This window comes from Rhinatrema bivittatum, chromosome 16 (genome assembly GCF_901001135.1).
Source record: "Rhinatrema bivittatum chromosome 16, aRhiBiv1.1, whole genome shotgun sequence".
Classification (NCBI taxonomy): Eukaryota; Metazoa; Chordata; class Amphibia; order Gymnophiona; family Rhinatrematidae; genus Rhinatrema; species Rhinatrema bivittatum.
The window spans coordinates 42,221,054-42,246,462 of record NC_042630.1 but is presented as its reverse complement, the minus strand read 5'-3'; the positions used below and the strand labels follow the sequence as shown (position 1 = coordinate 42,246,462).

Here is a 25,409-nt window from a genome sequence, read left to right as displayed (position 1 = left end):
TTTTTTAGTTCCTTCAATACCCTAGGATGCATACCAGGTGATTTGAGGATATTGGGGAGCTACCAGTTCCGGATATGGTTTTCAGGGGTGATGAGTCAGACGAACTGAATGAAAACACTGTGAACCTGGAAGATGTTGTAGGCCAGATTGACAAAATAAAGTCAATCTGGCCTACAACATCTTCCAGGTTCACAGTGATTTCATTCAGTTCGTCTGACTCATCACCCCTGAAAACCATATCCGGAACTGGTAGCTCCCCAATATCCTCATTAGTAAACATGGAAGCAAAGAATTCATTTAGTCTTTCTGCTATGGCCTTATCTTCCCTAAGAGCCCCTTTAACCCCTCGGTCATCTAATGGTCCAACCGACTCCCTCACAGGTTTCTTGCTTTGGATATATTTATAAAAGTTTTTATTATGAGTTTTTGCCTCTGTGTCCAACTTCATTTCCAATTCTCTCTTCACCTGTCTTATCAATGTTTTACACTTTTGAAAATGCTTATGTTTTATCCTATTTTCTTCAGATGGATCCTTCTTCCAATTTTTGAAGGATGTTTTTTTGGCTAAAATAGCCTCTTTCACCTCACCTTTTAACCATGACGGTACTCGTTTTGCCTTCCTTCCACCTTTCTTAATGGATGAAATACATTTGGACTGCGCCTCTAGGATTATATTTTTAAACAATGTGTAAGCCTGTTGAACACTTTTAACCTTTGCAGCTGCACCTTTCAGGTTTTTTCTAACTATTTTCCTCATTTTATCAAAGTTGCCCTTTTGAAAATTTAATAATAGAGCTGCAGATTTACTTATTGTCTCCCTTCCAGTTATTAGTTTAAATTTGATCATGTTATAATCACTCTTGCCAAGTGGCCCCACCACTGTTACCTCTCTCACCAAATCCTGCGTTCCACTAAGAATTAAATCTAAGTAGCTCCCTCTCTTGTTGGTTCCTGAACCAATTGCCCCATGAGGCAATCATTTATTATATCCAGGAACTTTATGTCTCTAGCAAGTCCTGATGTTACATTTACCCAGTCAATATTGGGGTAATTGAAATCTTTTAACCAAAAGAGTCAATAGTTAACCACCGCAACCAAAATCAGAAAACAACAAAGTGGAACCAGGCAAAATCTTCTTAATAGTAGCCTAAGAAGGTGTCAGCAAGCCTGACGTTGTGTGACTTCCAATAAAAGACACAAAACGGTCTTCTCAATCATTCACCTTCTTCAAATTTTAATGCTTTGAAAAAATTATTTATGAACTTTTTTGCTTTATACTTAAAATACTCCTCCATTTATGAAAGGAGCTATATAATGTAAAAGAAAAGGGCTATATAATGTAAAAGAAAAAGTCTTCAAGATGTGATACCTTCCGGGAGAAACTGCTGTGTGAGTAATCAACCTACAGGCTCCATAGCAGAACGCTGTGTATACTCCACTGTACTCACTTTCTCAGTTTCTCTCCATTACAGCACAGCTATTGAGGGATCGCTGTTCCAGTGTTCTGAGTGACTACAAGCCCAGCCAGGCTTCATCTTTCCTCACTACTGCCACTTCTGGTGGTTTCTCAACTCTGACCTATGGCCCCTCATGGGACTTCCCCCTGTGGGTGTGGTCATCTGCCACAGTGTCCAAGGGTCCACCCAAAACCTTACTAACAATAATAGATTGCTAACTCCATGGATCCGGCACAGCTCAATGGCCTGCAGGCCATTACGGGCCTGGCCCTGCGCATTACGGAACAGCAAGATGCAATGGAAAAACTTACTTCAGCGTTTCATCAGCTGCACGCACAGAAAACCCAAGGCGCTACTTCCAGTAATGAAGGTCAGTTACCTGAAGTAACTTTAAAGACTGCTGTACCGCTGGCTGCTCCAATTCGTTTCTCGGGAGAGATTCAGATGACCAGGGGCTTTCTAAACCAGTGCCCCATGCATTTTGCATTACAGCCTTCTCACTTTCCCACAGCTTTTGTCAAGACTACTTACATTCTATCTTATCTTGATGGAAGGGCCTTGTCTTGGGCCTCTACACTGTGGGAACACAAGGATCCTATTTGCAGGATATAGATGGATTTTTGAACTTATTCAAATCCGTTTTCGATGATCCTGCCTGAGTGACCATTGCCTGTTCTGCTCTGGTGGACCTGAAGCAAGGCGACCGATCACCGGCTGATTTTGCAATAGAGTTTAAGACTCTTGCTACAGAACTCTGCTGGGACCCCAAATGCCTGAAAACTCTTTTCTTCAGAGGCCTGGATACTCACATGAAAGAAAAGCTGGCAGCTTGAGAAACACCTGACTCGCTGGATGAACTAGAGGCTTTGGCAACTAGGATCGACCACCGGCTTCGTGATAAGGTGAAAGAACTCCGGCCTAATAAGGACCAGGTCAGAAGGAGGCTAGTGCTAAACCTGCACTCGGATGGTTCCAGTAAAATAGGAACTTGTATGCATATGTGTTGGTCCAACTCTGGAATTTCCCTAGATTGCCCCTTTTTTAAAGGCAAATATGTGTGCACGGAAGTGAAAATATGCAAGGACTTTAACATGCATATTTGCTAATTTTTACTTTCGCAACACTTTAAAATTCACATTTAATTTTTTTTTAATAATTCACTCATCACCTTTAAATCTTTATTGCTTAAGACGTACCAGAAGAGAAGATATCATGGCAAAAGACCTCCCCTGCCCCCCGCTCTGGACCATTGAAGATAGTGAGCTGGGGCAATCCGTCGTTGATCCTTCGAGTGCGATCAACTTGTGAGACAGGCTAGAAATTATCCATTGGGAATTACACACAAATATTCCTGCATCTAAAGGAGAAATGATAATCTCTCACTTGTGAGCAGCCTTAACTCTTTGCTCTACAAATGCTGAAGTTGACTTTATCACAGCTCAATCCGCACACCTTTGCACTTTGTAGAAGGGAGGTAGAAAGTAGCATCAGAATTTGTTAGGCGATGTCCGGTGACCACATATTAGGGTTGTGCATTTGGTCTATTTGTATTTCTCTTTTAATATGCATATGTCTGCCCGCGTCAGAAACCGCAACAATTTTATAACCTATGCATATATTATAAAATAGCCTGGCTGTATGCACGTGCGCCTAATTTTAAGTGTGCCCGTGTATGGATGTGCAAATCCCACTTCTACCTTATAAGATGGGGGATTTTAATTGAGGCGCTGCCAACGCCATTCCCAGTTAAACCAGTTGGTCCCCAGTTTGCCTAGTTAAGGGGTAGGACCTCCAAGCCCCTCCCCTAGTTTAATAGCCTTCACTCCTCCCCAGTTAGCCCCAGCCCTTAAAATCCCGCAGATCTGCCTAGTTTTCTTTATTTTATAACTTACACCTCCTCCATAGCAGAAATAAACTTATGTGGCAGGGGTTCTGGGCACGCGCCCAGGCTCATAAGCATTTCTGTGCACATCTCTGGTTCACACCCTAAAACTCTCATGCCCCGCCCAGACCGTGCTCACAGCCCACCCCTTTTTGAAAACTTTTAATATGTGCATGATGTGGGAGCTGTGCGCAAATCCGGGTGGCTTTTAAAATCCGCTCGGCGCATTGAAATCCTGACTTGATGCGCAAGCCGGGCTTTTAAAAGTCACCTTTTATTTTTTTTTTAATTTGCACTAAATCAATGTAAGGCACACTACATGGATTCAGTATGCACAATTTTGATTTTGTGGCCACTAAATACAAAGAAATATTAGCAAAAAAGAAAGGAAAAACAAAAACAAAAAAAAAATCCAAAGGAATGGAAAACTGAAACAATTTTTTCTGGCTGCATACCTTACCCCATATTGATATACATTTAGATGGTCAGGAGAAACTGTCCAACTGTTCAGTCCTTTTGTAGAATCCTCCAATCTACCATCTTATCCAAAATATACTACTACAATGCCATACTCACTGGCCTACCCAAGATACAACTGCTTCAGATACTCCAAAATGCAGCAGCCCACATCCTCACCAATCCTCACAAAAGTGATCACATCACTCCAGTCCTCAAGGAGCTTCACTGGCTACCTGTCACCCACCGTATAACATATGCAGAACTCTCCATCAACCACAAATCCTTACACAATGAAAATATGCACTGGTTCACCGAGCACCTATTTTTCCGCTCCTCCTCCAGACCTACCAGAAAACAACACATGACAACCCTACAAAGTCCCTCACCTAAACCTACAAAACTAATGATCACTAAGAACTGCACCTTTTCCATTGCTGGTCCCCACCTTTGGAACTCCATGCCCACCAGTCTTCGTCTTGAAATATGCCCAAAAAGATTTAAGCAGAACCTCAAGACTTGGCTATGTAAACAAGCATACTCTTGCTGAGTTCCATCTCTCCCCCCCCCCCCTCAGGACAGCTCTTTCTAGCACCATTACGTACCCCCCCAAAATTCCCCCTCAAAATACCCATGCACTTCTCCACAGTTACAGGTAACCCCTGTCTATATAGCCTTTCCTTCCTCTCCATATAAGTTCCCTTCCTCTATATATAAGTTTCCTACGCAGTATTTATGGTCTATATTTGATTATGATTACTGTCTCTGAGTATTATAGATTTGAGTATTATAACTGAAGCTTCTGTTGTTGTATTGAACCTTATATTCCCCCTATGCCTTCCCTTACAATTTCTCATGTTATTGTTCTATGTAAAGCCTGTTGCAATATTATGTTCAAATGTAAACCGATGGGATGTTCCCAATGACCGTTGGTATATAAAAATACTAAATAAATAAATAAATAAATAAATAAATAAATAAAAATGATGCATTGTGCTTTACCCTTATTGAAAATTTCTACTTGATTGAGTTTAGAAAAGATTTGGATAAGTTCTTGGAGGAAAAGTCCATTACCTGCTATTAATTAAGTTGACTTAGGGAATAGCAACTTTTATCACTGGCATTAGTAACAGGGATTACACTTAATTTTTGGGTACTTGCCAGGTACTTATGCCCTGGTTTGGCCATTGTTGGAAACAGAATGCTGGGCTTGATGGACCCTTGGTTTGACCCAGTATGGCATGTTCTTATGTTCTTATGGGTTGAAAATGCAAGGAAGAAAAAATTAATTTAATATTTTATTTTTATATCTTAGAACAATTAATCCATGTGGGTTTTCATTTTGATCGTGAGACATTTAATAAGTGAAATAATGTTTGTCAGCACTGTGTAAAACAGCTTCTTCTTTCGTGCTTTCCAAGTTGCAGAATGGGTTTGACATTTGTTCCTTTGTCACTTGCCCAGAAGCTCTTGGTATACAGTAGATGTTGTAGGTATACTGACGAGCTAGGCAATGTGAAGAGGTTCAAAACAAAGGTTGGGTCTTGTTATGTCAGGAATAAAAGAAGGTTGCATCGAGGTTACTTGTTGTGCTCAGAGAAGCTATGAGATTTCAAGAGGGACAATATCATATGTATGTATGAGTTATTTTGTAGAGGTGTGCATCCGTTTTCCACGTATTTGTAATCCGCAACTTATTTTTTGCTATCTGTTAAATACGTGGGGAGGCGAAACGCATTGCGACTCCCCACATATTAAACAGATGTCTGTTTAATTCGGCCTAAATAAAAATTTAACCCCCCCACCCTCCTGACCCCCCCAAGACTCACCAAAACTCCCTGGTGGTCCAGCGGTGGGGTCCGGTAACTCACTCAGACCCTCGGTGCTAGTTTCATCATGGCGCCGATAGCCTTTGTCACAGGGGCTTCCGGTGCCATTGGTCAGCCCCTGTCACATGGCCATCAGCACCATCTTGTGCTCCTACCATGTGACAGGGGCTGACCAATGGCACCGGTAGCCCCTGTGACATAGTATGGGCAAAGGCTATCAGCGCCATTTTGAGTCCTGGCCTGGCGTCGGACGGCAGGTCGCTCCGGGACCCCCGTTGGACCCACAGGGACTTCTGGCCAGCTTGGGGGGGCCTCCTGACCCCCACAAGACTTGCCAAAAGTCCAGCTGGGGTCCGGGAGCGACCTCCTTTCACGCCGGCCGCCCGATCCCAATACTCAAACTGACGCCGATCGCCGCCATTTTGAGACTCAAAATCGCCATCCCGCCAATACTCAAAATAGCGCCGATCGCCGTCATAGTGAGGGCAAAGGCGATCGGCGCCATTTTGAGACTCAAAATCGCCGTCCCGCCAATACTCAAAATGGCGCCGATCGCCTTTGCCCTCACTATGACGGCGATCGGCGCCATTTTGAGTATTGGCGGGACGGCGATTTTGAGTCTCAAAATGGTGGCAATCGGCGCCATTTTGAGTATTGGGATCGGGCGGCCGGCGTGAAAGGAGGTCGCTCCCGGACCCCCGCTGGACTTTTGGCAAGTCTTGTGAGGGTCAGGAGGCCCCCCCCAAGCTGGCCAAAAGTCCCTGTGGGTCCAACGGAGGTCCCGGAGTGACCTGCCGTCCGACGCCAGGCCAGGACTCAAAATGGCGCCAATAGCCTTTGCCCATACTATGTCACAGGGGCTACCGGTGCCATTGGTCAGCCCCTGTCACATGGTAGGAGCACAAGATGGTGCCAATGGCCATGTGACAGGGGCTGACCAATGGCACCGGTAGCCCCTGTGACAAAGGCTATCGGCGCCATGATGAAACTAGCACCGAGGGTCTGAGTGAGTTCCCGAACCCCACCGCTGGACCACCAGGGCGTTTTGGTAAGTCTTGGGGGGGGTCAGGAGGGTGGGGGGTTGTAGTTAATTTAGTAGTAACGTATTTACAGATGGACAACTTATTGAATTCTCCATACTTCCGCATGAAACAGAATTGACCACCCACGAATACGGATCGCGTACGCAACAAAAACTTTTTGCCTGCACATCCCTATTATTTTGCAAAGTTAGTCCGTGTCCACAGAATCACATTAAACTGCAAGCTGTTAAACCCTGTGTTGCCTGGCAAATGATGACATCATCCTTCTGTTCGAAAGCCCAAATGATCGGGTGTTCCCTAACATAAATGAAAAAGGTTCCATGGTACCAGTGAGAAACCAGAGAGACTTGCGAGTGCTAGGATCCCAAAGGATATTGCTGCATTCCTTGCCTCTCCTGTGAATGCCTTGATTGAGACTTGTTGGCCTCCCAAAAGTCAGCCAAAGGATTTAAATTCTCCCTTCAAAATTGGTGCATCCTCTTTTCCAAGCCAGAAGAAACATCTGTCCGCATTCTAGGATAAGAGCAACATCTCCTGGTTATCATAAGGGTAAACCTAATTTTAACTGACTTTCATGAAATGTGAAGATAATTGCTAATATGGAACAATCAGTATTTTATTTATTTATTTATTTTTAATTTTTATATACCGACATTCTTACATCCGATGTAAATCATACCGGTTTACATTAAACAGAATAGCAGGAAATAAATTTCCATAGTCTAATACAATGAACATTTCTAATTAAAATTGTTAACAAGCGAAAAGAAAGAATTGGAATAAAGGTTAAATTACAGAAAAATATAAAAGATTTTTTTTTTTTTTAGAAGCACAAGGGTTGCACGAAGGGGTGCACAGTATCTAGAATAAATTGCGTAGAGACGCAGGCTAGATGTAAAAAATTCTTAACATTGGCTAATCAAGCTAGAACATTTGGGATTGTACTAAGTATAAGATTTCCTTTTAAATGTGTTATGAAAATTGATGGTGAAAAATATGTTTATTACAAACCTGAACAGCTAGCAGTGTTCCTGGAGAATCGAAGGAACCAGGTCACTGAGCCTGTGTTATCATAGCCCTTATAGATGTAGGGAAAAAAGTTTATACTCCGTCATCTCTCAATTTGGATAAAATATAATTTTCTTTTTCTTGTGAACTTGCTTAAAGAAAGGCACTCCCCCACTGTTTGGTAACTTGGAGATACGAATATATGAAGTTTAAAATAATAATATTTTTGGAGTATATATGTATCATTATTATTTGTACTCCTTAATTTTGATGATTAAATTTGAATGTATCAAGTTTTGAAAAGTGCAAAATAAAAAATAAAAAAATAAATAAATTGCGTAGACATTATTTTAAGATTGTGAAACACATTTGATAGCTATTTAATTTCAACTTCATTCATTTGTGTGTGTGTGTGTGTGTGTTTGTGTGTGGTGGTAGTAGTGGTAGCAGTGATAATGGGGAAATGTTGCTACTGCCCACAGTTAGTTTTGAAAGAAGACAAGATATCTCTGGACTACAAACTCCGTTCAATTTCCTAGCAGCTCTCTATCCATGGTACTACAAGAGAAAGTAAGAACAACAGCAAGAAAAAACAAAACCAAACCTATATTTCTAATGAATTCTGGATCTGCAGAAAATAATCCATCCCAGACTTTCAAAGATATCAACTGGCTTAAAATCTTGGGACCAGTACATTTCCTGAGATTGAGTTTCACCTGATGATGTCCTTTGTCCTCCAGCTGCTTGCCCAGTCTTATTTTTGCATTGCTTGAGTGTTGTGGTTGTAGTTGCCGCCATTGACAAAAAGTCCCCTGATTTCATTTCACCAGTTTCTGAGCCACACATCCTTTCCTCTGAAGCTGGAGAGATCTACATCTTCTTATAATGCACATTTGGTCCAGAAGGTAAAGCACAGCTGTGAGATCCCTGTAGGGTCCGTTTGATTATTCACGTTTTGCAATTGGATCTTCCATCTAACTTCTTTAAGGTAAATAGAAGCTGAGTGGACATTCCTTGAACATATGTTATTAGTTTAAGGGCATCTTTTATGCTATTTCTTTTCTAACAAATGGATATCCTTTTATATTTGGATCCTAAATCTGAACCTAATGCTCCAAATGTAATGTGATGAATGTTTACAGAGTAGAAGGATAACATCATTGATCCTTGCTTCCATCCTCTATTTAATGTGCATCAGCAAGCTCTCCCCTCTCCCTAACTTTCCTGCTGCCTGGCATTACATATTTTACCAGTTTGTCATTATCTAGTAACCCAAGGTCTTTATCCTTGTTAGTAATAGAAAATATTACCACATTCAACATTTATCATGCCTGCCTAAGCTTCTTCTCAAAATGGAGAGGAGGAGTAGCCTTGTGCTTAGAGCCGTGGGCTGAAAACCAGGGATCAAATTCAATCGTTGCTCCTTGTGACCTTGGGCAAATCACTTCACCCTCCCTTGCTTTGGGTATACACTCAAGGCCTGATTTACTAAGGCTTTTCTCCTATTCTGTGTCTATGGGAAAAATGCTTAGTAAATAAGAACCTTGGATTGTGAACCATCTGGGGATATCTACCATACCTGAACATAATCCACTTTGAAGTGCCAGAAAAATTATAAAATACATCAAATAAATAAATAACCTAAACTTGTCCACATTAAATCCCATCTACTAGTCATATGCCTGTTTGTCTAAGATATGGTTATCCTGCTATAAAATTGGCAAGTACTGCTATATATTTAAAACATGATAGAGTTTATCATTAACATAATAATGACAATATTGTTGCTTATTTCCCATTATAACCCTCTGGTTTGCTCTCATCTCCCTTGGAGCAGCTTCTGTATTTTTATTGGACTTCAATTGAAGATGATTGGTATTTAGCACAATATTTTCAGAAGAAGGGTGCACAATTGGAGATTCCAGACTGATTCTCCTGTCTCACTGTGATCCCAGGTAGACCCATGTTTATTTATTAATTATAACTCTCCTGAAATTTAACTACGAGTGTTGCAAAGATTTTAGACTGTTTGGAGAGCATAATGGAAGTAGATTATAAAAAGGTGCGTGCGGGTGTACATGCACGCGCAGTTCCCGGCAGGGCACACATGTACACCCAATTTTATAACTTGCGCACGCAAGTTATAAAACCAGGGGTCGGCACGCGAGGGGGTGCACAATTGTCCACCTTGAGTGTGCAGAGCCACGCTGCCTTCCCCCATTCCCTTCCCGCTAACCTGACCTTCCCACCCCTTCCCCTAAATATTCCTCCCCCTAGCCCTACTTTAACCCACCAAAAATTTTTATTTTACCTTTTGCGCGTGCTGGCTGGCTGCTGGCATGCGATCCTTCGACACAGCGTGCATGTTATAAAATCGGCCATACATGTGTTTGCACCTGGGAGGGCGCGCACATGGACATTCACGCGCATGTATGAAAATCTACCCTTAAGTCAACTTGGTTTATAGCAGTTTATGGACTTCTCCAGGAACGTATCCAAACCTTTTTTAAATCCAGCTGCACTAACTGACCTAACCATATTCTCCTGTAATGAATTCCAGAGCTTAATTATGCATTGAGTGAAAAGAGTTTTCTCCGATGTGTTTTAAATGTGCTACTTGCTAACTTCATGGAGGGCCCTCTAGACCTTCTATTGTCTGAAAGAGTAAATAAACAATTCACATTTACCCATTCAGTCTTTTCATGATTTTATAGACTTTTTATCATATTTCCCATCAGCCGTCACTTCTGCCTAGATGAGAGGCCAGGGTATATAGTATATTAGATTTTCATCCACATTTGGTTGTTTATATTTAAAAAAAGACTTTAAGAGCAGTTTCAATAGTATGTTATTAAATATATCAATGCACACTGTAGGGACTTTTTTTGTCATCATCTTGGTTAAAGGTCTACAATCAAACAATAGGACATGATCTTAAGAGAAACAGAATTTCTTCTTTAGAGAAGAGATTATCAAGCTAATGGAACCATATTAAGTTGTCTGGGGGATAAATAAAGAAACTGAGAGCTGTGGGAAATTTTCATTCCAAACTGTGAAAAATTTAGAGTCATTAGTCAGGCTTACATATAGTTTTGCTTGAAAAACAAAGGCAGAAAGGATCTTTTTTTTCTAAAATATTTTTTAAGGGATGAACTAGCCAGCTTTTAACTTTTCATTTCTAGTTAAAAAAATATCCGCACTATGATTTACTGATGTATCTCCCTAGTTCTTCCTCAAATCTTGATAGAAACAATGATTTCAAGTTTGTCTCTCTAACACCGTCCTTTCTGTAAATTTATTTATTTAATTATTGATTTATTTGCATAACTGAGATATTTAGCAATTGCTGGCCCACTATCAATAATTTGATTTCTCTTAAATCATCACTTTGCTGAGCCTCCTTCAAGATGGGAGATACAGCTAAAATAATAATTCAGATGAGTTCCCCTCAATCCTGCCTCCTGCTAGTGCTTACCAACTGCTGACTGTTCATCAAAAACTCCATGTTTTGCTCTCATATTCCCCAACATCTAAATACTGAGAAAGGTAGTTTATCCACAGAAATGCCTTTGCATATCATCCTGGCCTGGTATCAACAACTAAATATAACATATATACCTGTATCTCTTTCATTATCATTTTATTTATTTTAATCATATGTAATATTCAAAATGTGATATTTAAAACATATACTATTCACACTCATACCACACTCATTCACATAAAACTAAATAACAAAATTTCCTATTGCACATATCCCTTACATTTAAAAAAATCACATACAATATTTCACAGTGATTTCAACATATTTCACATCAATATCTTCAAACCAGTTCCCAAATGTCTAACAACAAGCTTTATTATCTTAATGTTCCTTTTTTAAGAACTCCCAGAGTGTTCACTACCTATTGCTTAACATTACATTACTCCCTTCATTCTTAATACCACTCTCGACAAGAGGCTCTCGTTTCACCTAACGGTTTCTTCAGGGGATCACTCTTAAGCCATTAGTTCTTCTTATTATTATTAGGGAGTATCCAATAAAACTTCCTGTAGTACTTATTACACTTCGGGAACTTTCTTATAAACTCATGTGTCTCTGCTCACTTCATTATCCTAATGATATTAACAAAAGACAAATTATCTATATATATCTAAAACACATATCAAAAACGACTTAAACAATCAACTTTACTGGTTTGAAGATATTGATGCGAAATATGTTGAAATCAATGTGAAATATTGTATGTGATTTTTTTAATTGTAAGGGGTAAGAACATAAGAACATAAGAAAATGCCATACTGGGTCAGACCAAGGGTCCATCAAGCCCAGCATCCTGTTTCCAACAGTGGCCAATCCAGGCCATAAGAACCTGGCAAGTACCCAAAAACTAAGTCTATTCCATGTAACCATTGCTAATGGCAGTGGCTATTCTCTAAGTGAACTTAATAGCAGGTAATGGACTTCTCCTCCAAGAACTTATCCTATCCTTTTTTAAACACAGCTATACTAACTGCACTAACCACATTCTCTGGCAACAAATTCCAGAGTTTAATTGTGCGTTGAGTAAAAAAGAACTTTCTCCGATTAGTTTTAAATGTGCCCCATGCTAACTTCATGGAGTGCCCCCTAGTCTTTCTACTATCCGAAAGAGTAAATAACCGATTCACATCTACCCGTTCTAGACCTTTCATGATTTTAAACACCTCTATCATATCCCCCCTCAGTCGTCTCTTCTCCAAGCTGAAAAGTCCTAACCTCTTTAGTCTTTCCTAGAGATGTGAATCGTGTCCTCGATCGTCTTAACGATCGATTTCGGCTGGGAGGGGGAGGGAATCGTATTGTTGCCGTTTGGGGGGGTAAAATATCGTGAAAAATCGTGAAAAATCGTAAAAAATCGAAAAAACGTAAAATCGCAAAACCGGCACATTAAAACCCCCTAAAACCCACCCCCGACCCTTTAAATTAAATCCCCCACCCTCCCGAACCCCCCCCCAAATGACTTAAATAACCTGCGGGTCCAGCGGCGGTCCGGAACGGCAGCGGTCCGGAACGGGCTCCTGCTACTGAATCTTGTTGTCTTCAGCCGGCGCCATTTTCCAAAATGGCGCCGAAAAATGGCGGCGGCCATAGACGAACACAATTGGACAGCAGGAGGTCCTTCCGGACCCCCGCTGGACTTTTGGCAAGTCTTGTGGGGGTCAGGAGGCCCCCCCCCAAGCTGTCCAAAAGTTCCTGGAGGTCCAGCGGGGGTCAGGGAGCGATTTCCCGCCGCGAATCGTTTTCGTACGGAAAATGGCGCCGGCAGGAGATCGACTGCAGGAGGTCGTTCAGCGAGGGTTCCGGCGCCTTGCTGAACGACCTCCTGCAGTCGATCTCCTGCCGGCGCCATTTTCCGTACGAAAACGATTCGCGGCGGGAAATCGCTCCCTGACCCCCGCTGGACCTCCAGGAACTTTTGGCCAGCTTGGGGGGGGCCTCCTGACCCCCACAAGACTTGCCAAAAGTCCAGCGGGGGTCCGGAAGGACCTCCTGCCGTCCAATCGTGTTCGTCTATGGCCGCTGCCATTTTTCGGCGCCATTTTGGAAAATGGCGCCGGCTGAAGACAACAAGATTCAGTAGCAGGAGCCCGTTCCGGACCGCTGCCGTTCCGGACCGCCGCTGGACCCGCAGGTTATTTAAGTCATTTGGGGGGGGGGGTTCGGGAGGGTGGGGGATTTAATTTAAAGGGTCGGGGGTGGGTTTTAGGGGGTTTTAGTGTGCCGGCTCACGATTCTAACGATTTATAACGATAAATCATTAGAATCTCTATTGTATTGTGTTCCATAACGGTTTAAGACGATATTAAAATTATCGGACGATAATTTTAATCGTCCTAAAACGATTCACATCCCTAGTCTTTCCTCATAGGGGAGTTGTTCCATTCCCCTTATCATTTTGGTAGCCCTTCTCTGTACCTTCTCCATCGCAATTATATATTTTGTGAGATGCGGCGACCAGAATTGTACACAGTATTCAAGGTGCGGTCTCACCATGGAGCGATACAGAGGCATTATAACATTTTCCGTTTTATTCACCATTCCTTTTCTAATAATTCCCAACATTCTGTATGCTTTTTTGACTGCCGCAGCACACTGCACCGACGATTTCAATGTGTTATCCACTATGACACCTAGATCTCTTTCTTGGGTTGTAGCACCTAATATGGAACCCAAAATTGTGTAATTATAGCATGGGTTACTTTTCCCTATATGCATCACCTTGCACTTATCCACATTAAATTTCATCTGCCATTTGGATGCCCAATTTTCCAGTCTCAGAAGGTCTTCCTGCAATTTATCACAATCTGCTTGTGATTTAACTACTCTGAACAATTTTGTGTCATCTGCAAATTTGATTATCTCACTCTTCGTATTTCTTTCCAGATCATTTATAAATATATTGAACAGTAAGGGTCCCAATACAGATCCCTGAGGCACTCCACTGTCCACTCCCTTCCACTGAGAAAATTGCCCATTTAATCCTACTTTCTGTTTCCTGTCTTTTAGCCAGTTTGCAATCCACAAAAGGACATCGCCACCTATCCCATGACTTTTTACTTTTCCTAGATGCCTCTCATGAGGACCTTTGTCAAACGCCTTCTGAAAATCCAAGTATACTATATCTACTGGTTCACCTTTTTCCACATGTTTATTAACTCCTTCAAAAAAGTGAAGCAGATTTGTGAGGCAAGACTTGCCCTGGGTAAAGCCATACTGACTTTGTTCCATTAAACCATGTCTTTCTATATGTTCTGTGATTTTGATGTTTAGAACACTTTCCACTATTTTTCCTGGCACTGAAGTCAGGCTAACTGGTCTGTAGTTTCCCGGATCACCCCTGGAGCCCTTTTTAAATATTGGGGTTACATTTGCTATCCTCTAGTCTTCAGGTACAATGGATGATTTTAATGATAAGTTACAAATTTTTACTAATAGGTCTGAAATTTCATTTTTTAGTTCCTTCAGAACTCTGGGGTGTATACCATCCGGTCCAGGTGATTTACTACTCTTCAGTTTGTCAATCAGACCTACCACATCTTCTAGGTTCACCGTGATTTGATTCAGTCCATCTGAATCATTACCCATGAAAACCTTCTCCATTATGGGTACCTCCCCAACATCCTCTTCAGTAAACACCGAAGCAAAGAAATCATTTAATCTTTCCACGATGGCCTTATCTTCTCTAAGTGCCCCTTTAACCCCTCTATCATCTAATGGTCCAACTGACTCCCTCACAGGCTTTCTGCTTCGGATATATTTAAAAAAGTTTTTACTGTGAGTTTTTGCCTCTACAGCCAACTTCTTTTCAAATTCTCTTAGCCTGTCTTCTCAATGTCTTACATTTAACTTGCCAATGTTTATGCTTTATCCTATTTTCTTCTGTTGGATCCTTCTTCCAATTTTTGAATGAAGATCTTTTGGCTAAAATAGCTTCTTTCACCTCCCGTTTTAACCATGCCGGTAATCGTTTTGCCTTCTTTCCACCTTTCTTAATGTGTGGAATACATCTGGACTGTGCTTCTAGAATGGTATTTTTTAACAATGACCACGCCTCTTGGACATTTTTTACTTTTGTAGCTGCTCCTTTCAGTTTTTTTTCTAACACTTTTTCTCATTTTATCAAAGTTTCCCTTTTGAAAGTTTAGCACGAGAGCCCTTGATTTGCACACTGTTCCTTTTCCGGTCATTAAATCAAATTTGATCATATTATGATCACTATTGCCAAGAGGCCCCACCACCATTACCTCTCTCACCAAGTCCTGTGCTCCACTGAGAATTAGATCTAAAATTGCTCCCTCTCTCGTCGGTTCCTGAACCAATTGCTCCATAAAGCTATCATTTATTCCATCCAGGAACGTTATCTCTCTAGTGTGACCCGATGATACATTTACCCAGTCCATATTGGGGTAATTGAAGTCTACTATAAAACAACAGTTAATAGCTAAAGTGCAATGAGCTACACTTATCTCACACAAAAGACGCCACAAGCCACAAATTTTTTTCAATTTTCTGTGCATAGAATTTATCTAGAACTGTGGACCATCATACCACCCTCGGTTGATTAGGCAGTAAGCCAGACTTTCAACCGCAACGGGTCATGTTTAATCATCAGTCCAGTAAAGTCTTTAATTGCTTTAAATTACTACTTTATTATTAAATTAATTTTTCGTTTTTCTTTTTTCTCTTTTTTTCTCCTTTTGTTGTTATTGTAAAAAGATTTTTCTGACAGTATTTAGTTACTGAATATAGGACGGTATTTCCTTACTTGTGCGGAGCGCCGCCGCGCTTCCGAATGCAGGACAGTATTTCCTTACTTGTGCAGAGCGCCGCCGCGCTTCCGAACCTTGTCTGTAGCACTGCCGCGCTTTGTAGCAGAACGCCGATAAGAGGACTAGGCGGCTGAACGCGGTAAGATGGGATTTTAAAGAAACGTAAAAATGTTAAGTCTGTAGTCCATTGGGAGAAGTGCATATATATAATGTTGAGAAATTTTTGTGCAAAAGTTATGTTTTAAATTATGTGGTATCATATCTATTTCTACTTTCAAAGGTATTAAGTACCACATGAATATGACGGGAGCCAATACTGAGGCATTAAACGCCGAGTGAAACTGGCGGGAATTAACCTTGCATTTTTTAAGTTCAGGTTTCATAACTTTCCGATGTGGATACAGTCCCTGAAGCAGCGCAAACGCGAAACGTACGTCGGACTGCATTGGCATTGGACTGCATGAGCACTTTTAATCGGAAGTTTACTTCATCAATTCCTGAGTAACTTCATCTACAAAGCGCGGCAGTGCTACAGACAAGGTTCGGAAGCGCGGCGGCACTCCGCACAAGTAAGGAAATACCGTCCTGTATTCAGTAACTAAATACCGTCAGAAAAATCTTTTTACAATAACAACAAAAGGAGAAGAAAAGAGAAAAAAGAAAAACGAAAAATTAATTTAATAATAAAGTAGTAATTTAAAGCAATTAAAGACTTTACTGGACTGATGATTAAACATGACCCGTTGCGGTTGAAAGTCTGGCTTACTGCCTAATCAACCGAGGGTGGTATGATGGCCCACAGTTCTAGATAAATTCTATGCACAGAAAATTGAAAAAAATTTGTGGCTTGTGGCGTCTTTTGTGTGAGGTAATTGATGTCTCCCATTATTACTGCACTACCAATTTGGTTAGCTTCCCTAATTTCTCTTAGCATTTCACTGTCCATCTCACCATCTTGACCAGGTGGATGGTAGTATACCCCTATCACTGTAGTCTTCCCTGACACAGAAGGGATTTCTACCCAGAAAGATTCAATTTTGTATTTAGTCTCATGCAGGATGTTTATCCTGTTGGACTCTATGCCATCCCGGACATAAAGCGCCACACCTCCTCCCGAGTGCTCCTCTCTGTCATTGCGATATAATTTGTACCCTGGTATAGCACTGTCCCATTGGTTATCCTCTTTCCACCATGTCTCTGAGATGCCAATTAAGTCTATGTCATCATTTACTGCTATACATTCTAATTCTCCCATCTTACTTCTTAGACTTCTGGCATTAGCATACAAACATTTCAGTTTGTTTTTTGTATGTATTTTTATTCTGCTTTTTAATTGATAGGGATAAGTTAGAATTTTTTGCTCAGGTGAGTTTTTAGTTACAGGCACTTGGACTACTTTTCCAATTATTGGAACCTCACTGTCGGGAAGCCCTAATTCTAATGCATCATTAGTATCCTTTAAAGATACCTCTCTCCGAACCATGTGCTGCTGAGCGACTGTCGGCTTTCCCCTTTGTTCTAGTTTAAAAGCTACTCTATCTCCTTTTTAAAGGTTAGTGCCAGCAGTCTGGTTCCACCCTGGTTAAGGTGGAGCCCATCTCTTCGGAAGAGACTCCCCCTTCCCCAAAAGGTTCAGTGGGTATGTGCAATAGGAAATTTTTTTGTTTAGTTTTATGTGAATGAGTGTGCTATGTGTGTGAATAGTATATACGTTTTAAATATCACATTTTGAATATTACATATGATTAAAATAAATAAAATGTTAATGAAAGAGATACAGGTATATATGTTATATTTATTTGTGCACAATTAATACCTGTAATATTACCCATATGTTGTTGATTGTTATTTGACCATTCTGGTATCGACAATGACATTCTCTTGATTCTTACCTCTTCAGGTGAAAGACTCTATCGGAATGATCAGAGACAATCAATCTTATGTGACAGAGTTCATCCTTTTGGGCTTCTCTAGTGACCCCACTGTTCAGGGTTTACTCTTCTTGGTATTCTCCATTATGTATTTTCTCACCTTAATAGGGAATGTCACCATCATTTTGATAGTAACAGCGGACTCTCTCCTTCAGAAACCCATGTACTACTTCATCAGGAACTTGGCTTTCTTGGAGATCTGCTACACCTCTGTCACTGTCCCTGAGATGCTGGTGAACTTCCTCTCAGAGGACAAAAGTGTTTCTTTTTTTGGTTGTGCTACACAGATGTATTTCTTTTCCTTTTTAGGAGATGCAGAGTGTTGCCTTCTTGCTGTGATGTCTTATGACCGGTATGTGGCCATCTGTAGCCCGCTGCATTATGGTACCATCATGAATAAGAAAGTATGTGCCCAAATGGTGGCAGCTTGTTGGACTATTGGAATTGTGTATGAGTTTGGATCGACTGTCTTTGTCTTTACTTTACATTTCTGTGGCCCTAATAAGGTTGATCATTTCTTTTGCGACATCAATCCCATCTTAAAGCTTTCCTGCCAGGACACTTCACAGAATGAAATTTCTGCCTTCATTGGCACTGTGATATTGATTCTCATACCCTTTCTTTTTATCCTCATCTCTTATATTCGCATCCTTTCTACGATCCTAAGGATCCGTTCAGCAGGGGGAAGACGCAGGGCCTTCTCCACCTGTGCCTCCCACCTTATCATCGTCTCTTTGTTCTTTGGAACGGGAATATTTACCTATTTGCTTCCCAAATCCTGGCATTCCCCCATTGTGGATAAATTATTTGCTCTGTTCTATGCTGTTCTAATTCCAATGTTGAACCCATTGATCTACAGTTTGAGGAATAAAGAAGTGCTAGATATTTTGAGCAAAAGAATAGGGAGGAAAATGAATTCTCCAAGCTTTTAAAAGGATAACTACCAGCAACTCAGGCAATAATGTCAAAGATGGTGAACAGAAATATCCACATGACTGGGCAAACACACTATTTTTTTAATGACTTATTTAATACTTAGCTCAATGGACATGGAGAGAGTCACTTTCAGGCCGATACAGTAAAAATCGCAGGAGAGCGGGCGAGCGCCCGCTCTCCTGTGCGCGCGATTCAGAAAACAAATTATTCAAATTAGGGCCCATGGTAAAAAGAGGCGCTAGGGACACTAGCACGTCCCTAGCACCTCTTTTTTGACAGGAGCGGTGGCTGTCAGCGAGTTTGACAGCCGCTGCTCAATTTTGCTGGCATCGGTTCTCAAACCTGCTGATAGCCATGGGTTCATAAACCGGACACCGGCAAAATTGAGCGTCTGGTTTCGTGGGCCGATTTAAAATTATTTTTTTAAAATTATTTTTTACTTTTGGGTCCTCCGACTTAATATCACCATGATATTAAGTCAGAGGGTGCACAAAAAAGCAGTTTTTACTGCTTTTCTGTGCACTTTACCGGTGCCGGCAGAAATTAAAGCCTACCTTTGGGAAGGCGCTAATTTCTGAAAGTAAAAGTGCACTGTACTGTATCGGCCTGTTTGTTTCTTGATGATGTCACTGATTGCTTATATCACTCTTCACTGCATGTACACTATCTTGCACAGACAAAACACTGCATACATCTAGTAGCACCATGGAGCTTAGAATATAGTCAAAACATTCAGAAAGCTTTCAGTTAATATATTTATTGTAGTAAACATGGCTAAAATCAAAAAGCTTGGGATTCGGCCTAAAATGGGGTCATGACACATCAATTCAGAAAGATCATTCCAGGAATTCAGCACATCTCTGAATGATGTTGCCATTGGCTAAAATTCTAGAGCTGACTTTCCATCATTTCAGCCAGCATAGTGCAAATAAATTGGTAGATTTGAAAGTAGATTGCCATAGGAGGTGCAGCCAGTTTATTGCAAAATCTATGACAAATCATACTGAAATGAGATATAAAATGAACATTACTAAAAGTGTATACACTGGATGGAATGAGTCAGCTATGCAATGACTATTAAAAAAAAGTGGATTTTGTTTAAAACTGTATTTTGGCTACTTTGAAAATTTACATAAAAAGCTGAGTCAGAATGTGAGCCTTGATGCATCCACTTTATTCACCTTAGCAAAAAATTACATACAAGAACCCTTTGAAATAATTTTATCCCTCCCCTCAAAACGTAGGCAAACTCTTTTGTCTGTCATAACCAGAGTTAGCACCTCACCCAGATCAATCTAAACAACCTGATCTAGTCCTGGTTTTATCAGCATGGCATACAAGGTCAGTTCCTACCCTTTCTTAAAGGGAAATCAGAATTTCGCTGCAATTCCTGCAATGGGAGTTGGTGGTGGGGGGTGAATCATCTTGTTCCGGTTGACCTGGGTGAGATGGCAACCCTTTAAGCAAATCAAACACTAGTGTTATCAGTCAAATATCTTACTAGTTATGACAGTTTTCATGCTTATTTTTTGATATACTTCACCTATTTTTAAGTGATTTTGATTCACATATTTATTTATTTATTTATTTAAATTCTTTTACTATACCGATACTCAAGACGAGGTCTTATTGTACCGGTTTACAATATAACAGGGGAAACCAATTAACAGCTAAGTAGAAGGTAAAGTTACAAAAAACAGGGAGCGAAAAACATGGGAGATGGAAGACAGGAAAGATTTAAAACGATAACAACTGCAGAGTGATAAAATAATCAACTAAAAACCATAGAGTAGCGAGACTTAAATAGAGATTTATCCTGGGTGATTATTAACATAATATATCCTGTGGGAGGAGGAGAGAAGGAGAGGTGAGCGGGGGGTGGCGGTGGTGTCAGGTCAGGGACTGGAAATTGGGGGGGGGGGGGGCGTGATTAGGGAAGAAATCGAAGGGTGAGAGTCAATGTTGGTTGATCAAGGTTCCTTCAACGGTAATCTTATGTGAACAACCAGGTTTTCAGTTTCTTTCTGAAGGAGAGATGGCATTGTTCTTGGCGTATATCTGAGGGAAGTGAATTCCAATGGAGCGGACCTGCTGTCGAAAGTGCTCGCTTGTGAATAGAGTTGTGGACTGAGAATTTTTTTTTTGGGGGGGCGGCCTTGAGCGAGCCTTTGTAGGCGGTTCTAGTCAGCCTTGCGGAAGTATGTAGTTCGAGAGGGATGGCGAGTTGGAGTGTGGACTGTTGATAGACGGATTTGTGGATGATGGTGAGAGCCTTGAAGTTTATTCTGTATTGGATGGGTAGCCAATGTAGGATTTTTAGGATTGGTGTGATGTGGTCCTTATGACGTGTGTTTGTAAGGATCCTGCCCGCTGCATTTTGCAGGATCTGTAGAGGTTTAGTAGTAGAAGCTGGGAGACCGAGTAGTAGAGCGTTACAATAGTCAATCTTTGAAAACAGAATGGCTTGAAGCACTGAACGGAAATTCTGGAAGTGTAAGAGCGGTCTTAGCTGCTTCAGGACCAGAAGCTTAAAGAAACATTCTTTGGTTGTAGCATTAATGAACTTTTTAAAATTCATTCTAGAGTCAAGGGTGGCCCCAAGGTCTCTAACCTGGCTTGCTAGTGGAGTAATTGCATTGTTGGCAAAGGGGTTGTTATCGCTAGGGGAGATAAGCAGGAGTTCTGTTTTGGACGTATTAAGGACCAGGTTGAGACTCGAGAGAAGTAGGTTGATGGCGTGTAAGCAGTAGAGATGTGTATCGTGTGATCAATCGTCTTAACGATCGATTTCGGCTGGGGAGGGGAGGGAATCGAATCGTCGCGGTTTTGTGTTTTTAAATATCGTGTAAATCGTAAATTGGGGGAGGGCAGGAAAACCAGCACACTAAAACAACTCTAAAACCCACCCCGACCCTTTAAAATAAATCCCCCACCCTCCCGAACCCCCCCAAAATGTCTTAAATTACCTGGGGTCCAGTGGGGGTGTCCCGTTGTGATCTTCCACTCTCGGGCGTCGGGCGTGTTCATAGAAAATGGCACGGGCGCTACCTTTGCCCTGTCATATGACAGGGCAAAGGTAGCGCCGGCGCCATTTTGGTTTCTGTTCCCCGACGTCACAAGCATAGGAGATCGCTCCCGGACCCCCGCTGGACCCCCAGGGACTTTTGGCCAGCTTGGGGAGGCCTCATTTTAAGCAAAATGGCGCCGGCCATATTGCCATACAGCAAAATGGCGCCGGCCGTACGGCAACACGATTCGAGTGCAGGAGGTCGTTCCCAGACCCCCGCTGGACTTTTGGCAAGTCTTGTGGGGGTCAGGAGGCCCCCCCAAGCTGGGCAAAAGTCCCTGGGGGTCCAGCGAGGGTCCGGGAGTGATCCCCTACGCTCGTGACGTCGGGGAACAGAACAGAAACCAAAAATGGCGCCGGCGCTACCTTTGCCCTGTCATATGACAGGGCAAAGGTAGCGCCCGCGCCATTTTCTCTCAATGCGCCCGACGCCCGAGAGTGGAAGATCACAACGGGGACCCCCCTACTGGACCCCAGGTAATTTAAGACATTTTGGGGGGGTTCGGGAGGGTGGGGGATTTATTTTAAAGGGTCGGGGTGGGTTTTAGGGATGTTTTAGTGTGCCGGTTTTCCCGCCCTCTCCCTTCCCCTCCCCCTTCCCCAGATTTACGATTTTTGACGATAAATCGGGGGAATTCCTATTAAATATCGCCTCTAACGATTTTTGATGATTTAAAATATATCGGACGATATTTTAAATCGTCAAAAAACGATTCACATCCCTAGTAAGCAGTTGTTCCAAAAATTTAGGGGCGGATTTTCAGAGCCCTGCTCGCCTAAATCCACCTAAATCCGGGCGGATTTAGGCGAGCAGGGCCCTGCACGCCGGTGCGCCTATGTTCAATAGGCCTACCGGCGCGCGCAGACCCCGGGACTCGCGTAAGTCCCGGGGTTTGGTGAGGGGGGAGTGTCGGGGGCGGGCCCGGTCGGCGCGGCGTGTCGGGGGCATGTCGGCAGTGTTTTGGGGGCAGGCCTGGGGGCAGGCCTGGGGGCGTGGTTACGGCCCGGGGGCATGGCCGCGCCCTCCGTACCCACCCCCAGGTCGCGTCCCGACACGCTAGCGGACTGCTGGCGCGCGGGGATTTACATCTCCCTCCGGGAGGCGTAAATCCCCCGACAAAGGTAAGGGGGGGTTTAGACAGGGCCGGGCAGGTGGGTTAGGTAGGGGAAGGGAGGGGAAGGTGAGGGGAGGGCAAAAGAAAGTTCCCTCCGAGGCCGCTCCGATTTCGGAGCGGCCTCGGAGGGAATGGGGGTAGCCTGCGCGGCTCGGTGCACGCCGGCTATACAGAATCGATAGCCTTGCGCGCGCTCATCCAGGATTTTAGCGGATACACGCGGCTACGCGCGTATCTACTAAAATCCCACGTACTTTTGCTTGCGCCTGATGCGCCATCAAAAGTACGCCAATTTACGCGGTTTGAAAATCTACCCCTTAGAGTAGAGGAGATGGGGTCTGAGATGGGGATAATGATTTGCACATCGTCCGCGTATATAAAATGGGTGAGGTTGAGGCTATTGAGTAGCTGACATAACGGGAGTAGATAAAATTGAACAGGGTAGGGGAAAGTGAAGAAACCTGTGGTACTCCTTGATTTGAAGGAATGGGGTGGGATTCTTTGTCATTTATTTTAACTTTGTAGTGCCTGTTGTTCAGAAAGGATTTGAACCAGAGCAGTGCAGAGCCAGTGATGCCTATATCCATTAGACGGTTGATGAGGATAAAATGGTTTACCGTGTCGAACGCCACGGAAATATTGAGTAGGGCTAGAAGGTATGATTGTCCCTTGTCGATGCCCATCAGAATGTTGTCCGTTAAAGAAAGAAGGAGAGATTCTGTGTTTAGGCGTTTCCTGAATCCGAACTGAGAAGGGTATAGAATATTGTGAGAGTCCAGGTAGTCTGTGAGTCGTATGTTGACAAGCCTTTCCATTAGCTTGGCTATAAAAGGTAAGTTTGCAATGGGGCGAAAATTTGTAGGGTTGGCTGTGTCCAGATTGGGTTTTTTTTAGTAAGGGTTTCAGTGAAGCAATTTTTAAACAGTCTGGGACAGACTACAAGGTTTCAATTTTCAATATAGTATATCACTGAATGAGAAAGAGAAAAAACAATAATGATGAACCCAATGGGGTAGATTTTCAAAGGGGTACGCGTGTAGGAAACATGCGTACCCCCCGAAAACCTGCCCCAAACCCCCCCGGGCACACCGAGCCTATTTTGCATAGGCTCAGCGGCGCACACAAGCCCCGGGACGCATGTAAGTCCCGGGGCTTGCATGAAGGGGCGTGTCGGGGCATGTAGGGGGGCGTGCCCGGAGTGACGCGGCATTTTGGGGGCGTGTCGTGCATGACGTGATGTTTTGGGGGTGGGGCCATGGGCGTGGTTTCGGCCCGGGGCATTCCGGGGGCATGGCCGCGCCCTCCGGAACAGCCCCCGGGTCGGGTCTTGGCACGCCAGCAACCCACTGGCGCGCACGGATTTACGCCTGCCTCCAGCAGGCGTAAATCCATGCATAAAGGTAGGGAAGGGTTTAGATAGGGCCGGGGGGGTGGGTTAGGTAGGGGAAGGGGAGGGGAGGGCGAGAGAAAGTTCCCTCCGAGGCCGCTCTGAAATCGGAGTGGCCCGCAGGCCGCGCGCAGGCTGCCCAAAATCGGCCCAAAATCGGCAGCCTCGCGCGCGCCGATCCAGGATTTTAATGGATACGCACGGCTATGCGCGTATCTATTGAAATCCCACGTACTCTTGTTCGCACCTGGTGTGCGAACAAAAGTACGCGCTCGCCCAAATTTAGAAAATCTACCCCAATGAATACACGTCTCTCTTAATGTATAAATTATGCAACTATGTATCTGTTTAGAGATATAAATAAATAATTATGCATCTATAAAACAATATTAAATTATCTATGTAATGTATCACTAGCTAATTAACAAAGCGGAAGCCGATCAAATTTTACTGGTAAGCAGTACACACATACACATACACATACAATATTACTGCAAGCAGTACACACATACATACACACAACTCAGCTCTATAATAATTTCTTTAGGTGAATTAGGTAATGTTCTACCAGAAATGGTTCATCAATTTTAGGGATGTGAATCGTTTTTTGACGATTTAAAATATCGTCCGATATATTTTAAATCATCAAAAATCGTTAGGGCCACGATACAATACCAATTCCCCCGATTTATCGTTAAAAAATCGTAAATCGGGGGAAGGGGGAGGGCAGGAAAACCGGCACACTAAAACCCCCTAAAACCCACCCCCGACCCTTTAAATTAAATCCCCCACCCTCCTGAACCCCCCCCCCAAATGCTTTAAATTACCTGGGGATCCAGCGGTGGTCCAGAACGGCGGCGGTCCGGAACGGCCCCCTCAGTCCTCCTGCAGTCGATCTCCTGCCGGCGTCATTTTCCGTACGGAAAACGATTCGCGGCAAGAAATCGCTTCCTGAACCCCGCTGGACTCCCAGAAACTTTTGGCC

At 42.8% G+C, this 25,409-nt stretch overlaps 1 protein-coding gene across 1 annotated transcript; it reads left to right on the top strand.

The window, feature by feature from the left end:
• Window positions 1–17,906: 17,906 nt before the first annotated feature.
• LOC115077520 (olfactory receptor 10C1-like) lies at window positions 17,907–18,851 on the top strand. The gene has a single exon (XM_029579811.1). The coding sequence runs from the start codon at window positions 17,907–17,909 to the stop codon at window positions 18,849–18,851; it is 945 nt and encodes a 314-aa protein (XP_029435671.1).
• The last annotated feature ends 6,558 nt before the right edge of the window (window positions 18,852–25,409 follow it).